This window comes from Oncorhynchus masou, unplaced genomic scaffold, assembly GCF_036934945.1.
Source record: "Oncorhynchus masou masou isolate Uvic2021 unplaced genomic scaffold, UVic_Omas_1.1 unplaced_scaffold_2016, whole genome shotgun sequence".
Classification (NCBI taxonomy): Eukaryota; Metazoa; Chordata; class Actinopteri; order Salmoniformes; family Salmonidae; genus Oncorhynchus; species Oncorhynchus masou.
The window spans coordinates 59,383-78,305 of record NW_027008505.1 but is presented as its reverse complement, the minus strand read 5'-3'; the positions used below and the strand labels follow the sequence as shown (position 1 = coordinate 78,305).

Genomic DNA, 18,923 nt, shown 5'->3' with positions numbered 1-18,923 from the left:
TGATTTATGTCTGGATCAAACACCTGTCCTCCTCCTCACCTGCTGCTGTAGCGAGAGATGTTCTGGGTGATATGCATTCCTTTTCCATACCTTCCTGTCTGTACATTCCTGTCTGTACATACCATACCTTCCTGTCTGTACATACCATACCTTCCTGTCTGTCCATTCCATACCTTCCTGTCTGTCCATTCCATACCTTCCTGTCTGTACATACCATACCTTCCTGTCTGTCCATTCCATACCTTCCTGTCTGTACATACCATACCTTCCTGTCTGTCCATTCCATACCTTCCTGTCTGTACATACCATACCTTCCTGTCTGTCCATTCCATACCTTCCTGTCTGTACATACCATACCTTCCTGTCTGTACATACCATACCTTCCCTGTCTGTACATTCCGTACCTTCCTGTCTGTCCATTCCATACCTTCCTGTCTGTACATACCATACCTTCCTGTCTGTCCATTCCATACCTTCCTGTCTGTACATACCATACCTTCCTGTCTGTCCATTCCATACCTTCCTGTCTGTACATACCATACCTTCCTGTCTGTCCATTCCATACCTTCCTGTCTGTACATACCATACCTTCCTGTCTGTACATACCATACCTTCCTGTCTGTACATTCCGTACCTTCCTGTCTGTCCATTCCATACCTTCCTGTCTGTACATACCGTACCTTCCTGTCTGTCCATTCCATACCTTCCTGTCTGTACATACCATACCTTCCTGTCTGTACATACCATACCTTCCTGTCTGTACATTCCATACCTTCCTGTCTGTCCCATTTCCTGTCTGTACATACCTTCCTGTCTGTACATTCCATACCTTCCTGTCTGTACATTCCATACCTTCCTGTCTGTACATACCCTACTGCTTCCTCTGTACATACCATACCTTCCTGTCTGTACATACCATACCTTCCTGTCTGTACATACCATACCTTCCTGTCTGTACATTCCATACCTTCCTGTCTGTACATACCATACCTTCCTGTCTGTACATACCATACCTTCCTGTCTGTACATTCCATACCTTCCTGTCTGTACATACCATACCTTCCTGTCTGTACATACCATACCTTCCTGTCTGTACATACCATACCTTCCTGTCTGTACATACCATACCTTCCTGTCTGTGTAGTGGAGACAATGACTGTTTCATTATAACATAGTGGAGACAATGACTGTTTCATTATAACATAGTGGAGACAATGACTGTTTCATTATCACATACGTGGAGATAATGACTGTTTCATTATAACATAGTGGAGTGGAGACAATGACTGTTTCATTATGATATAGTGGAGACAATGACTGTTTCATTATCACATAGTGGAGACAATGACTGTTTCATTATCACATAGTGGAGACAATGACTGTTTCATTATAACATAGTGGAGTCAATGACTGTTTCATTATAACATAGTGGAGACAATGGCTGTTTCATTATAATATAGTGGAGACAATGACTGTTTCATTATAACATAGTGGAGACAATGACTGTTTCATTATAACATAGTGGAGACAATGACTGTTTCATTATAACATAGTGGAGACAATGACTGTTTCATTATAACATAGTGGAGACAATGACTGTTTCATTATAACATAGTGGAGACAATGACTGTTTCATTATAACATAGTGGAGACAATGACTGTTTCATTATAACATAGTGGAGACAATGACTGTTTCATTATAACATAGTGGAGACAATGACTGTTTCATTATAACATAGTGGAGACAATGACTGTTTCATTATAACATAGTGGAGACAATGACTGTTTCATTATAACATAGTGGAGACAATGACTGTTTCATTATAACATAGTGGAGACAATGACTGTTTCATTATAACATAGTGGAGACAATGACTGTTTCATTATAACATAGTGGAGACAATGACTGTTTCATTATAACATAGTGGAGACAATGACTGTTTCATTATAACATAGTGGAGACAATGACTGTTTCATTATAACATAGTGGAGACAATGACTGTTTCATTATAACATAGTGCTGTAGACAATGACTGTTTCATTATAACATAGTGGAGACAATGACTGTTTCATTATAACATAGTGGAGACAATGACTGTTTCATTATAACATAGTGGAGACAATGACTGTTTCTGTATCACATAGTGGAGACAATGACTGTTTCCATTCAATGACTGTTTCATTATAACATAGTGGAGACAATGACTGTTTCATTATAACATAGTGGAGACAATGACTGTTTCATTATAACATAGTGGAGACAATGACTGTTTCATTATACATAGTGGAGACAATGACTGTTTCATTATAACATAGTGGAGACAATGACTGTTTCATTATAACATAGTGGAGACAATGACTGTTTCATTATAACATAGTGGAGACAATGACTGTTTCATGACTGTTTCATTATAACATAGTGGAGACAATGACTGTTTCATTATAACATAGTGGAGACAATGACTGTTTCATTATAACATAGTGGAGACAATGACTGTTTCATTATAACATAGTGGAGACAATGACTGTTTCATTATAACATAGTGGAGACAATGACTGTTTCATTATAACATAGTGGAGACAATGACTGTTTTCATTATAACATTCCTGTGTACAATAACATATTGAGACTGTTTCATTATAACATAGTGGAGACAATGACTGTTTCATTATAACATAGTGGAGACAATGACTGTTTCATTATAACATAGTGGAGACAATGACTGTTTCATTATAACATAGTGGAGACAATGACTGTTTCATTATAACATAGTGGAGACAATGACTGTTTCATTATAACATAGTGGAGACAATGACTGTTTCATTATAACATAGTGGAGACAATGACTGTTTCATTATAACATAGTGGAGACAATGACTGTTTCATTATAACATAGTGGAGACAATGACTGTTTCATTATAACATAGTGGAGACAATGACTGTTTCATTATAACATAGTGGAGACAATGACTGTTTCATTATAACATAGTGGAGACAATGACTGTTTCATTATAACATAGTGGAGACAATGACTGTTTCATTATAACATAGTGGAGACAATGACTGTTTCATTATAACATAGTGGAGACATACTGTTTCATTATAACATAGTGGAGACAATGACTGTTTCATTATAACATAGTGGAGACAATGACTGTTTCATTATAACATAGTGGAGACAATGACTGTTTCATTATAACATAGTGGAGACAATGACTGTTTCATTATAACATAGTGGAGATAATGACTGTTTCATTATAACATAGTGGAGACAATGACTGTTTCATTATAACATAGTGGAGACAATGACTGTTTCATTATAACATAGTGGAGACAATGACTGTTTCATTATAACATAGTGGAGACAATGACTGTTTCATTATCACATAGTGGAGACAATGACTGTTTCATTATCACATAGTGGAGACAATGACTGTTTTCATTATAACATAGTGGAGACAATGACTGTTTCATTATAACATAGTGGAGATTATAACAATGGAGTCTGTTTCATTATAACATAGTGGAGACAATGACTGTTTCATTATAACATAGTGGAGACAATGACTGTTTCATTATAACATAGTGGAGACAATGACTGTTTCATTATAACATAGTGGAGACAATGACATTATAACATAGTGGAGTCAATGTTTCATTATAACATAGTGGAGACAATGACTGTTTCATTATAACATAGTGGAGACAATGACTGTTTCATTATAACATAGTGGAGACAATGACTGTTTCATTATAACATAGTGGAGACAATGACTGTTTCATTATAACATAGTGGAGACAATGACTGTTTCATTATAACATAGTGGAGACAATGACTGTTTCATTATAACATAGTGGAGACAATGACTGTTTCATTATAACATAGTGGAGACAATGACTGTTTCATTATAACATAGTGGAATGACTGTTTCATTATGTGGAGACAATGACTGTTTCATTATAACATAGTGGAGACAATGACTGTTTCATTATAACATAGTGGAGACAATGACTGTTTCATTATAACATAGTGGAGACAATGACTGTTTCATTATAACATAGTGGAGACAATGACTGTTTCATTATCACATAGTGGAGACAATGACTGTTTCATTATAACATAGTGGAGACAATGACTGTTTCATTATAACATAGTGGAGACAATGACTGTTTCATTATAACATAGTGGAGACAATGACTGTTTCATTATAACATAGTGGAGACAATGACTGTTTCATTATAACATAGTGGAGACAATGACTGTTTCATTATAACATAGTGGAGACAATGACTGTTTCATTATAACATAGTGGAGACAATGACTGTTTCATTATAACATAGTGGAGACAATGACTGTTTCATTATAACATAGTGGAGACAATGACTGTTTCATTATAACATAGTGGAGACAATGACTGTTTCATTATAACATAGTGGAGACAATGACTGTTTCATTATAACATAGTGGAGACAATGACTGTTTCATTATAACATAGTGGAGACAATGACTGTTTCATTATAACATAGTGGAGACAATGACTGTTTCATTATAACATAGTGGAGACAATGACTGTTTCATTATAACATAGTGGAGACAATGACTGTTTCATTATAACATAGTGGAGACAATGACTGTTTCATTATAACATAGTGGAGACAATGACTGTTTCATTATAACATAGTGGAGACAATGACTGTTTCATTATAACATAGTGGAGACAATGACTGTTTCATTATAACATAGTGGAGACAATGACTGTTTCATTATAACATAGTGGAGACAATGACTGTTTCATTATAACATAGTGGAGACAATGACTGTTTCATTATAACATAGTGGAGACAATGACTGTTTCATTATAACATAGTGGAGACAATGACTGTTTCATTATAACATAGTGGAGACAATGACTGTTTCATTATAACATAGTGGAGACAATGACTGTTTCATTATAACATAGTGGAGACAATGACTGTTTCATTATAACATAGTGGAGACAATGACTGTTTCATTATAACATAGTGGAGACAATGACTGTTTCATTATAACATAGTGGAGACAATGACTGTTTCATTATAACATAGTGGAGACAATGACTGTTTCATTATAACATAGTGGAGACAATGACTGTTTCATTATAACATAGTGGAGACAATGACTGTTTCATTATAACATAGTGGAGACTGTTTCATTATAACATATGACTGACTTTTCATTATAACATAGTGGAGACAATGACTGTTTTCATTATAACATAGTGGAGACAATGACTGTTTCATTATAACATAGTGGAGTCAATGACTGTTTCATTATCACATAGTGGAGACAATGACTGTTTCATTATAACATAGTGGAGACAATGACTGTTTCATTATCACATAGTGGAGACAATGACTGTTTCATTATAACATAGTGGAGACAATGACTGTTTCATTATCACATAGTGGAGACAATGACTGTTTCATTATAACATAGTGGAGACAATGACTGTTTCATTATAACATAGTGGAGACAATGACTGTTTCATTATAACATAGTGGAGACAATGACTGTTTCATTATAACATAGTGGAGACAATGACTGTTTCATTATAACATAGTGGAGACAATGGCTGTTTCATTATCACATAGTGGAGACAATGACTGTTTCATTATAACATAGTGGAGACAATGACTGTTTCATTATAACATAGTGGAGACAATGACGGTTTCATTATAACATAGTGGAGTCAATGACTGTTTCATTATCACATAGTGGAGACAATGACTGTTTCATTATAACATAGTGGAGACAATGGCTGTTTCATTATCACATAGTGGAGACAATGACTGTTTCATTATAACATAGTGGAGACAATGACTGTTTCATTATAACATAGTGGAGACAATGACTGTTTCATTATAACATAGTGGAGACAATGACGGTTTCATTATAACATAGTGGAGACAATGACTGTTTCATTATAACATAGTGGAGACAATGACTGTTTCATTATCACATAGTGGAGACAATGACTGTTTCATTATAACATAGTGGAGACAATGACTGTTTCATTATAACATAGTGGAGACAGTGACTGTTTCATTATAACATAGTGGAGACAATGACTGTTTCATTATCACATAGTGGAGACAATGACTGTTTCATTATAACATAGTGGAGACAATGACTGTTTCATTATAACATAGTGGAGACAATGACTGTTTCATTATCACATAGTGGAGACAATGACTGTTTCATTATAACATAGTGGAGACAATGACTGTTTCATTATAACATAGTGGAGACAATGACTGTTTCATTATCACATAGTGGAGACAATGACTGTTTCATTATCACATAGTGGAGACAATGACTGTTTCATTATCACATAGTGGAGACAATGACTGTTTCATTATAACATAGTGGAGACAATGACTGTTTCATTATAACATAGTGGAGACAATGACTGTTTCATTATAACATAGTGGAGATAATGACTGTTTCATTATAACATAGTGGAGACAATGACTGTTTCATTATCACATAGTGGAGACAATGACTGTTTCATTATCACATAGTGGAGACAATGACTGTTTCATTATAACATAGTGGAGACAATGACTGTTTCATTATAACATAGTGGACTTTCGAGACGGATAAGAACAATAGGAACAATTGTCAACGAAGAAAACTCCTTGAGTAGGTGCGTCCAAACTATGGACTGGTACTGTGTATATATATTACAAAACAATACCTGATGATCCGTGACAGGTTCTGAATGGTCTCTCTGAACATCTCTCGACTCGCTGAGGGGTCAGACATGGTGGACGGCCTCATGTTCTCCTGCTGGACCTTGAGGAGCACAGATTCCTTCCCTGCTACCTTGAGGAGCCTCCTGATGATGTGCTGGTAGTCTCCCCTCAGCCAGCTGTTCTCCCTCGTCTTCTCATTCAGCACCGCCAGGGCCTACAGTAAATCAAGTCAAGTCAAAATATATATGGGGTTGTAAAATTACAATAACTTTAACAAAATTCCTGGTTGGAAGATTCCTGGAATCCAGAGGGGATAGACAGGAAATCCTTCAACTTGGATTTCTGGAAAATCTAGACATTTTAGGAAAATTACCCAGGATTTTGCAACTGTAATAAATTGAATAAAGTTGATAGTGATTTTGACCTGCTCTCTTTCCACGGCATTGGCCCGCAGCTGCTGCTGGAGGAACATCACGTCTTGGCTGTGGCCTCGTCCCCCAGGGAGACGTGGGAGTGCAGCGCCTGGATCTCTACGTCTTTCTGCTAGACCATCTGGCTGAGCTTCCCCATCTCCTCTCTGGAGACCACCAGCTGGTCCAGCTGTCTGGTGAGGTTCTGGTTCTTCTGATTCAGCTGGCTGATCTCCGTCTCCTTCTCCTTAATGCCCTTCAAATTGAGATCAGATAATGCCAGGAGGCTCCCGAGCTGCTGCTGAGTACAACACCATTTCAGGAAATACCTTCACTAGTCTCTCTACTTCCATCTTGGACAGGTCGTGTTTCTCGTTGCCGTTCTCCCTGTTATTCAGGGACGACTTGGTCTTGTCTTCCCGTTGGAGAATGACCACTTCCTGTTCCTGGGTTTATCGGGTAGGGCCGAGGTGATCTACTACTTCCTGCTGCAGGCGCCCAATCTCCTCGTCCTTGGCGTGGATCAGCCTATCGTAGTTCTCTCTACTCTGCTCGTGGCGTTGGTGGGCCTGCTCCAACTCATTCTGCTGCGCCAGGAGAGACTGCTGGGAGGAGAGGAGGTACCCTCGCTGCTCCTCTATGGTCCTCTATGGTCCTCTATGGTCCTCTATGGTCCTCTATGCTCCTCTATGCTCCTCTATGCTCCTCTATGGTCCTCTATGCTCCTCTATGGTCCTCTATGCTCCTCTATGGTCCTCTATGCTCCTCTATGGTCCTCTATGGTCCTCTTTGGTCCTCTATGGTCCTCTATGCTCCTCTATGGTCCTCTATGCTCCTCTATGGTCCTCTATGGTCCTCTATGCTCCTCTATGCTCCTCTATGGTCCTCTATGGTCCTCTATGGTCCTCTATGGTCCTCTATGCTCCTCTATGGTCCTCTATGCTCCCTCTATGGTCCTCTTTGGCCCTCTATGGTCCTCTATGGTCCTCTATGGTCCTCTATGCTCCTCTATGGTCCTCTATGGTCCTCTTTGGTCCTCTATGCTCCTCTATGGTCCTCTATGCCCCTCTATGCTCCTCTTTGGTCCCCTATGCTCCTCTATGCTCCTCTGTGGTCCTCTATGGTCCTCTATGGTCTTCTATGCTCCTCTATGCTCCTCTATGGTCCTCTATGGTCCTCTATGGTCCTCTATGCTCCTCTATGCTCCTCTATGGTCCTCTATGCTCTTCTATGGTCCTCTATGCTCTCCTCTATGGTCCTCTATGGTCCTCTATGCTCCTCTATGGTCCTCTATGGTCCTCTATGGTCCTCTATGGTCCTCTATGGTCCTCTATGCTCCTCTATGGTCCTCTATGCTCCTCTATGGTCCTCTATGCTCCTCTATGCTCCTCTATGCTCCTCTATGGTCCTCTATGGTCCTCTATGGTCCTCTATGGTCCTCTATGCTCCTCTATGCTCCTCTATGGTCCTCTATGGTCCTCTATGCACCTCTATGGTCCTCTATGCTCCTCTATGCTCCTCTTTGGTCCTCTATGCTCCTCTATGCTCCTCTATGCTCCTCTATGGTCCTCTATGCTCCTCTATGGTCCTCTATGGTCCTCTATGGTCCTTTATGGTCCTCTATGCCCTCTATGGTCCTCTATGGTCCTCTATGCTCCTCTATGGTCCTCCTCCAGGCATCTCCTGAGGTCTTCAGCTGGGTGATGTCCGTCTCCAGTTCTGTGGTTCATGTTAATGTGCTCAATAAGGCTGTTCATTTAGCAGCAAATACAATGCATAGATATTTATTTAAAAAACAACAAGAGATATGACAGGATGTGTTACCGTTGATGATGTCCGGGTGCATGGCTCGGCCAGGCCAGGGGACTGGGGTCAACTCTGCTGGTCCTCAGACGCTCTATCTCCTCCTTATAGGATAGGATTTAATGTTAATATCCCAAGGGAAAAATTGTCTCCAACACACAGTACCACTGTATACAAAATAGACACTGTACACATACAGTACATCGCACGTTACCCACGTCATACATGTTGTGGATGTACCTTCAGGTGGCTGTTGTCTTCCTTCATGCCTTCCAGCTTCTTGTCCTTCTCCTCCAGCGCTCCTCTCAGGGTCTCAGCCTACTGGGTGGCTGCCTAGACACCGGCCTCCAGCTCCCTCTGGGTGGCGGCCATGTTGGCTCTCAGGGTCTCAGCCTCCTCTGTGGCTGCCTGGACCCCGGTCTCCAGCTCCCTCTGGGTGGCGGCCATGTTGGCTCTCAGGGTCTCAGCCTCCTCTCTGGCTGCCTGGACCCCGGCCTCCAGCTCCCTCTGGGTGGCGGCCATGTTGGCTCTCAGGGTCTCAGCCTCCTCGGTGGCTGCCTGGACCCCGGCCTCCAGCTCCCTCTGGGTGGCGGCCATGTTGGCTCTCAGGGTCTCAGCCTCCTCTGTGGCTGCCTGGACCCCGGTCTCCAGCTCCCTCTGGGTGGCGGCCATGTTGGCTCTCAGGGTCTCAGCCTCCTCTCTGGCTGCCTGGACCCCGGCCTCCAGCTCCCTCTGGGTGGCGGCCATGTTGGCTCTCAGGGTCTCAGCCTCCTGGGTGGCTGCCTGGACCCCGGCCTCCAGCTCCCTCTGGGTGGCGGCCATGTTGGCTCTCAGGGTCTCAGCCTCCTCTGTGGCTGCCTGGACCCTGGCCTCCAGCTCCCTCTGGGTGGCGGCCATGTTGGCTCTCAGGGTCTCATCCTCCTGGGTGGCTGCCTGGACCCCGGCCTCCAGCTCCCTCTGGGTGGCGGCCATGTTGGCTCTCAGGGTCTCAGCCTCCTCTCTGGCTGCCTGGACCCCGGCCTCCAGCTCCATCTGGGTGGCGGCCATGTTGGCTCTCAGGGTCTCATCCTCCTCTGTGGCTGCCTGGACCCCGGTCTCCAGCTCCCTCTGGGTGGCGGCCATGTTGGCTCTCAGGGTCTCATCCTCCTGGGTGGCTGCCTGGACCCCGGCCTCCAGCTCCCTCTGGGTGGCGGCCATGTTGGCTCTCAGGGTCTCAGCCTCCTGGGTGGCTGCCTGGACCCCGTCCTCCAGCTCCTGGGGTGGCGGCCATTTGGCACATCTCAGCCTCCTTGTGGCTGCCTGGACCCTGGCCTCCAGCTCCCTCTGGGTGGCGGCCATGTAATTCTCAGGGTCTCATCCTCCTGGGTGGCTGCCTGGACCCACGAAACCCAATTTAAAAACGGCCAAATTGGCTCTCAGGATATCCTGGGTGGCCACCAGGCCTCCAGCTCCCTCTGGGTGGCGGCCATGTTGGCTCTAAGGATCCTCCTGGGTGGCTGCCTGTCCAGCTCCCTCTGGGTGGCGGCCATGTTGGCTCTCAGGGTATCATCCTCCTGGGTGGCTGCTGGACCCCGGCCTCCAGCTCCCTGTGGGTGGCGGCCATGTTGGCTCTGTCTCTGTGGCTTGGACCCTGGCCTCATCTGGGTTCCAGGGTCTCATCCTCCTGGGTGGCTGCCTGGACCACGATCCAGCTCCCTCTGGGTGGCGGCCATGTTGGCTTCTCCAGGGTCTCAGCCTCCTGGGTGGCATCTCCAGGCTCCCTTCATCTCTCAGGGTCTCATCCTCTGTTGGACCCCGGTCTCCAGCTCCCTCTGGGTTGTTGGCTCTCCAGGGTCTCAGCCTCCTCTGTGGCTGCCACCCCGGTTCCAGCTCCCTCTGGGTGGCGGCCATGTTGGCTCTCAGGGTCTCATCCTCCTGGTTCATCTCCAGGCCTCCAGCTCCCTCTGGGTGGCGGCCATGTCTCAGGGTCTTCCTCCTGGGTGGCTTCCTGGACCATCTCCAGGTTCTTCAGGGTCTCAGCTTCCTCTGTGGCTGCCTGGACCCCGGCCTCCAGCTCCATCTGGTTCCTCTGTGGCTGCCTGGACCCTGGCCTCTCCAGGTCTCATCCTCCTGGGTGGCTGCCTGGACCCTGGCCTCCAGCTCCCTCTGGGTGGCGGCCATGTTGGCTCTCATGCTCTCCGTGAAGGAGTCCTTCTCCTGGAGATTCACATTCAGAACATTTTAAAGTCCTCAATGAGGCAATTAATTTAGTAACAAACACAATTCACTTACCAACAAAAAAACAAATCCCAATTTAAAAACAACAAAATAGAAAAATATTTCAAAAGTGGGAAAGATAAAATAAGGATGTTAAATTCTGTCAATAGAGTTAGATACATGGATATAAAACAGTAGTGAATCTAACTCTATGGTCCTGTGAGTGACCTGGAGAGGTCAATCAGCATGGAGTGGGATAGCATCTCCTCGATGTCTCCTGTGTTCCTGGAGGCCATCTGTTCCACGTCTCTCCTCAGCTGGGAGATCTCCAGGTTCTTCTCCAGGTTCTTCTCCAGGTTCTTCTCCAGGTTCTTCTCCAGGTTCATCTCCAGGTTCATCTCCAGGTTCATCTCCAGGTTCTTCTCCAGGTTCATCTCCAGGTTCTTCTCCAGGTTCATCTCCAGGTTCTTCTCCAGGTTCATCTCCAGGTTCATCTCCAGGTTCTTCTCCAGGTTCATCTCCAGGTTCCTCTCCAGGTTCCTCTCTGGTTCCTCTCCAGGTTCAGCTCCTTCTCCAGGTTCTCTCCAGGTTCTTCTCCAGGTTCATCTCAGAGTTCTTCTCCAGGTTCATCTCCAGGTTCTTCTCCAGGTTCTTCTCCAGGTTCATCTCCAGGTTCTTCTCCAGGTTCTTCTCCCCTTCTTCTCCAGGTTCATCTCCTGGTTCAGCTCTTCATCTCCAGGTTCATCTCCAGGTTCTTCTCCAGGCCTCATCTCCAGGTTCATCTCCAGGTTCATCTCCAGGTTCATCTCCAGGTTCTTCTCCAGGTTCTTCTCCAGGTTCTTCTCCAGGTTCATCTCCAGGTTCTTCTCCAGGTTCATCTCCAGGTTCTTCTCCAGGTTCTCTCCAGGTTCATCTCCAGGTTCTTCTCCAGGTTCATCTCCAGGTTCATCTCCAGGTTCATCTCCAGGTTCCTCTCCAGGTTCCTCTCCGGTTCCTCTCCAGGTTCAGCTCCAGGTTCTTCTCCAGGTTCATCTCCAGGTTCTCTCCAGGTTCATCTCCAGGTTCTTCTCCAGGTTCATCTCCAGGTTCTTCTCCAGGTTCTTCTCCAGGTTCATCTCCAGGTTCTTCTCCAGGTTCTTCTCCAGGTTCTTCTCCAGGTTCATCTCCTGGTTCAGCTCCAGGTTCATCTCCAGGTTCATCTCCAGGTTCTTCTCCAGGTTCATCTCCAGGTTCTCTCCAGGTTCATCTCCAGGTTCTTCTCCAGGTTCATCTCCTGGTTCTTCTCCAGGTTCTTCTCCAGGTTCTTCTCCAGGTTCTTCTCCAGGTTCTTCTCCAGGTTCTTCTCCAGGTTCTTCTCCAGGTTCATCTCCTGGTTCAGCTTCACAAGTCCTCTCATGCGCCGTCTGAAAATAATCAAGCTATTAGTACAACACATTCCTTACCAAAAGAATAAACAATACAGTTCATTGTCAAAATGCTTCAAAAGTGAAAAGATAAAACAATAAATTTGAATGTAGATACATGAAGATAGTAAAACAGTAGTGAAACAACAGTGGACCTGTAGTGCCGAGGCGTCCATGGAGTGGGCAGCGGTCAGCTCCTCGATGGTCTGCCTGACCTGCTCCTGGAGGCCCCTCTCTGCCTGGGTCAGCTCCTCGATGGTCTGCTGGTACTGCCTGACTTGCTCCTGGAGGCCCCTCTCTGCCTGGGTCAGCTCCTCGATGGTCTGCTGGTACTGCCTGACTTGCTCCTGGAGGCCCCTCTCTGCCTGGGTCAGCTCCTCGATGGTCTGCTGGTACTGCCTGACTTGCTCCTGGAGGCCCCTCTCTGCCTGAATCAGCTCCCCTTCCAGCTGGCTCTTCTCCAGCCTCAGAGCTTTGATGTTGGACGGTTCTGCTGAGAGCATCCTGGACCTCCCTGACCTGCTCCTCTATCCTCCCCTGGGCCTGCTCAGCCTCTGTCTTCAGCCTCTGCTTCTCCATCTTCATCTCGTAGTCTTCTGACATCACCTTCTCCTGGGAGCTCCTCATCTCAGTCAGCTCTCTCCTGAGCTCCTCCAGCTCCTCTCCGGACCCCCGGATTCTCTCCCTCTCCCCCAGCCTCGCACAGCTCTGCCCGGGCAGCAGACAGCTGCTCCTCCCTCTCCTGTACGGTTCTCTGGAGCACCTGGTTCTCTTTGCCCGTCCAAGTTTCTCCCTCAACTCCTTGACGGTGGCCTCCAGCTGTTGCTTGCCCATGTGGAGGTGGTTCAGGGTGTAAGCACTCTGGTTCAGTCTCTCCTGCTGGGCCTGTAGTTCTTCCTGTAGCGCCACCCTCTGGTCGGTGGTGGTACTGAGCTCTGACTGCAACCTGAACACCTCAGACTCAGAGTCCTTCAGCTGAACAGAGAGCATCTCCTACACTGAGATCACATGGAGACACAAGAACAGAATAATAGCATCTCGATAACCATTTTATAGGTAGTCTTACTTTAATAAGTCTAAATTCTGTAAAAGGGGTTAAATCGTTAAAAACATGTGGTAATCCTTGATGGACTTTCTTTTCAACATGGTCTAAGACGCTGTGTATATCCCAATATCAACACATTCCTTCCTATACACAACCAATATATCCCAATAAACACATTCCTTCCTATACACGACCAATATATCCCAATAAACACATTCCTTCCTATACACGACCAATATATCCCAATAAACACATTCCTTCCTATACACGACCAATACATGAATATCAACACATTCCTTCCTATACACGACCACTACATTAATATCAACACATTCCTTCCTATACACAACCAATATATCCCAATAAACACATTCCTTCCTATACACGACCAATACATTAATATCAACACATTCCTTCCTATACACGACCACTACATTAATATCAATACATTCCTTCCTATACACAACCAATATATCCCAATAAACACATTCCTTCCTATACACGACCAATATATCCCAATAAACACATTCCTTCCTATACAACCAATATATCCCCATGAATATCAACACATTCCTTCCTATACACACGACCAATACATTAATATCAACACATTCCTTCCTATACACGACCAATATATCCCAATAAACACATTCCTTCCTATACACAACCAATACATTAATATCAACACATTCCTTCCTATACACGACCAATATATCCTAATATCAACACATTCCTTCCTATACACAACCAATATATCCCAATAAACACATTCCTTCCTATACAATATATCCCAATAAACACATTCCTTCCTATACACATATATCCCAATAAACACATTCCTTCCTATACATGACCAATACATCCCAATATCAACACATTCCTTCCTATACACAACCACTACATTAATATCAACACATTCCTTCCTATACATGACCAATACATTAATATCAACACATTCCTTCCTATACATGACCACTACATTAATATCAACACATTCCTTCCTATACACGACCAATATATCCCAATATCAACACATTCCTTCCTATACATGACCAATACATTAATATCAACACATTCCTTCCTATACATGACCAATATATCCCAATATCAACACATTCCTTCCTATACACAACCACTACATTAATATCAACACATTCCTTCCTATACACGACCAATACATTAATATCAACACATTCCTTCCTATACACGACCACTACATTAATATCAACACATTCCTTCCTATACACAACCACTACATTAATATCAACACATTCCTTCCTATACACAACCACTACATTAATATCAACACATTCCTTCCTATACACGACCAATTTATCAGTGCATGGTGCACTACTTCAGGCATTGGTTGTGATTGGCTGTTCCATATCCAGGAAGTGTTACATTGCTGTGTGTCGAAACTAATATAAATGTTTCGTAGACTTTTGTTTAATATCGTCAGACTAAAAGTGAGTGTCACAACCACAACCTGATCAACCTTTAAATATATTCTAGGGGATCATACATTTCCTATCTAGGTGACCATCCATTTCCTCTCTAGATGATCATCCATTTCCTCTCGAGGTGACCATCCATTTCCTCTGTAGGTGATCATCCATTTCCTCTCTAGGTGATCATCCATTTCCTCTCTAGGGGGATCATCCATTTCCTCTCGAGGTGACCATCCATTTCCTATCTAGATGATCATCCATTTCCTCTCGAGGTGACCATCCATTTCCTCTCTAGGTGATCATCCATTTCCTCTCTAGGGGGATCATCCATTTCCTCTCGAGGTGACCATCCATTTCCTATCTAGATGATCATCCATTTCCTCTCTAGGTGATCATCCATTTCCTCTCGGGTGACCATCCATTTCTCTCTAGGTGACCATCCATATCCTCTCTCCAGGTGACCATCCATTTCCTCTCTAGGTGACCATCCATTTCCTCTCTGGTGATCATCCATTTCCTCCCATTTCCTCTCTAGGGGGATCATCCATTTCCTCTCTAGGTGACCATCCATTTCCTCTCTAGGTGACCATCCATTTCCTCTCTAGGTGATCATCCATTTTCTATCTAGGTCATCCTCCATTTCCTCTCTAGGGGGATTCATCCATTTCCCCTCTAGGGGATTCATCCATTTCCTCTCTAGGGGGATCATCCATTTCCTCTCTATTTTGAAATGTTCTGAACCCAATAGTGGTTGGGACTACTACTGCTGTAAAACGGGCATTATAAATAGATTTGATTGGTTGATTAAAACACAGTGCGGTCTGCACCAGTTCTAACCAGACCTGTGTAGCTTCCGTGTTCTGTCGGTCCAGGTCTTCCAGCGTGATGACGAGTGTGTCTCGTTCCTCCTGGTTGTCTTTCAGGGCCTGCTCTCTCTTCTCCAGCTCAGCCCTCAGCTCTGCTATCTGCTCTGCGGCGGCTGGGAGATGGAGGTCTGACTCCACTCTGTCCTCGGCACACGCAAGTCTCTCCAGTAGATTCATCTGGGGGAAAAAAATATTTAAAAAATGTAAAAATCTAAATCGGAACACACAATCATTATCCATGGCCTCGGGAAGAGTTTCTGATGCATGAGCAACAGCTAATGGGATCCTAATCAACTAAACTAACTAAATAATCACCTTTTGAATAATCAACTGATCCATCTGACACTCTCATCAACAACAGAAGGACATTATAGTTTAAGACATCTAGATTCTCAAAGTCACAATGTTAAGTCAACACAGTTTATTTAATGTATCCTGAACTAAAATATAAATGCAATATGTAAAGTGTTGTTCTCATGTTTCATGAGTTGAAATAAAATATGAAAATATAAAATGTTCCATTCACACAAAAAGCTTATTTCTCTAAAATGTTGTTCTTATCCTTGTTAGTGAGCATTTCTCCATTTCAGGTGTGGCATATCAAGAAGCTGATTAAACCGCATGATCGTTACATAGGTGCACCTTGTGCTGGGGACAATAGAAGGCCACTGTAAAATGTGCAGTTTTATCACACGACACAATGCCACAGATGTCTCAAATTTTGAGGGAGCGTGCAATTGGCATGCTGACTGCAGGAATGTCTACCAGAGCTGTTGCCAGAGAACCACGCCAGCCCAGGACCTCCACATCCGGCTTCTTCACCTGTGGGATAATCTGAGACCAGCCACCCGGACGGACAGCTGATGGAACTTTGGAGTATTTATCCAGATTATCCTCTGCAGATTATCCTCTGCTGCCTCCTCCAGCCTGGATGTGAGCTCCTTCAGTCTCTCCTCTGCGGCCTCCTGCAGGGAGGTGCTGTGGAGGGATAAGGCCTTAGTTGAGGAGTCCTGAGTAACCATGGCCAGACTGTTACCTGGAAGGGTTAGAATACAGTGAGGAACATGTTAGGGGAACGTGAGAGACATTAACCTGAGGTAAGGATGGACATGTTAGGGGAACGTGAGAGACAGTAACCTGAGGTAAGGATGGATAATGACAATGTGAGAGACAATAACCTGAGGTAAGGATTTATAATATAATGGGATAATGTGTACCCTGAGGTAAGGATGGATAATGTAAGGGGAATGTGAGAGACAGTAACCTGAGGTAAGGATGGACATGTTAGAATGGATAATGTAAGGATGGATAATGTGAGGGGAATGAGAGACAGTAACCTGAGGTAAGGATGGACATGTTAGGGGAATGTAAGACAGTAACCTGGATGGATAATGTAAATGTGAGAGACAGTAATAAGGATGGATAATGTGAGGGGAATGTGAGTAACCTGAGGTAAGGATGGACATGTTAGGGGAATGTGAGAGACAGTAACCTGAGGTAAGGATGGATAATGTAAGGGGAATGTGTGTATCTAGAATGGTCCACCACCCAAAGAACACCTAGCCAACTTGACACACAATTGTGGGAAGCATTGGAGTCAACATGGGCCAGCATCCCTGTGGAACGCTTTCGAGACCTTGTAGAGTCCATGACATCCCTGTGGAACGCTTTCGACACCTGTAGAGTCATTCTGAGGGGTCATTCTGGGGGAAAATGGGGGACGTCCAACTCAATATGAGGATGGTGTTCTTAATGTTTTGTGCACTCAGTGTATTTAGCTATACCAGTGCATTTAACTGAATACAATCCAACCGTTAAAGACGCACAGTGTGGCTGTTGACCCCTACGGTCTAAAGTAGTGCACTAGTCCCTATGGGTCCTGGTCTAAAGTAGTGCACGAGTCCCTATGGGTCCTGGTCTAAAGTAGTACACGAGTCCCTATGGGTCCTGGTCTAAAGTAGTGCACTAGTCCCTATGGGTCCTGGTCTAAAGTAGTGGTCTCTATGGTCTAAAGTAGTACACGAGTCCCTATGGGTCCTGGTCTAAAGTAGTGCACTAGTCCCTATGGGTCCTGGTCTAAAGTAGTACACAAGTCCCTATGGGTCCTGGTCTAAAGTAGTGCACTAGTCTCTATGGGTCCTGGTCTAAAGTAGTGCACTAGTCTCTATGGGTCCTGGTCTAAAGTAGTGCACTAGTCTCTATGGGCCCTGGTCTAAAGTAGTGCACTAGTCACTATGGGCCCTGGTCTAAAGTCCACTAGTCCTTATGGGCCCTGGTCTAAAGTAGTGCACTAGTCCTATGGGCTCTGGTCTAAAGTAGGGTCTCTGGGTCTAAAGTAGTGCACTAGTCTCTATGGGCCCTGGTCTAAAGTAGTGCTCTGGTCTAAAGTAGTGCACTAGTCTCTACGGGTCCTGGTCTAAACCTCCATCTCCTTACCTCCAGTCTGTTTCTGTCCCTCCAGCTCCTCTCCTCCTCCCCTCCAGTCTGTTTCTGTCCCTCCAGCTCCTCTCCTCCTCTCCTCCAGTCTGTTTCTGTTCCTCCAGCTCCTCTCCTCCAGTCTGTTTCTGTTCCTCCAGCTCCTCTCCTCCTCCCCTCCAGTCTGTTTCTGTTCCTCCAGCTCCTCTCCTCCTTCCCCTCCAGTCTGTTTCTGTTCCTCCAGCTCCTCTCCTCCTCCCCTCCAGTCTGTTTCTGTTCCTCCAGCTCCTCCCCTCCAGTCGGTTTCTGTTCCTCCAGCTCCTCTCCTCCTCCCCCTCCAGTCTGTTTCTGTTCCTCCAGCTCCTCTCCTCCTCCCTCCAGTCCTGTTCCTCCAGTCTGTCTGTTTCTGTTCCTCCAGCTCCTCTCCTCCTCCCCTCCAGTCTGTTTCTGTCCCTCCAGCTCCTCTCCTCCTCCCCTCCAGTCTGTTTCTGTTCCTCCAGCTCCTCTCCTCCTCCCCTCCAGTCTGTTTCTGTCCCTCCAGCTCCTCCTCCTCTCCTCCAGTCTGTTTCTGTTCCTCCAGCTCCTCTCCTCCTCCCCTCCA

General features: G+C 44.6%; 1 protein-coding gene and 1 pseudogene across 1 annotated transcript; both read right to left on the bottom strand.

The window, feature by feature from the left end:
* LOC135532774 (thyroid receptor-interacting protein 11-like) overlaps window positions 1-16,929 on the bottom strand; it is a 29,427-nt pseudogene extending 12,498 nt beyond the window's left edge.
* On the bottom strand, window positions 8,985-10,179 carry LOC135532773 (uncharacterized protein HI_0756-like). The gene is made up of 2 exons (XM_064960213.1): window positions 9,190-10,179; window positions 8,985-9,053 (listed from the first exon to the last, which is right to left on the bottom strand). Exon 1 carries the CDS (start codon window positions 10,144-10,146, stop codon window positions 9,283-9,285), a length of 864 nt encoding a protein of 287 aa, XP_064816285.1. The 5' UTR covers window positions 10,147-10,179; the 3' UTR covers window positions 8,985-9,053; window positions 9,190-9,282.
* Window positions 16,930-18,923: the final 1,994 nt, after the last annotated feature.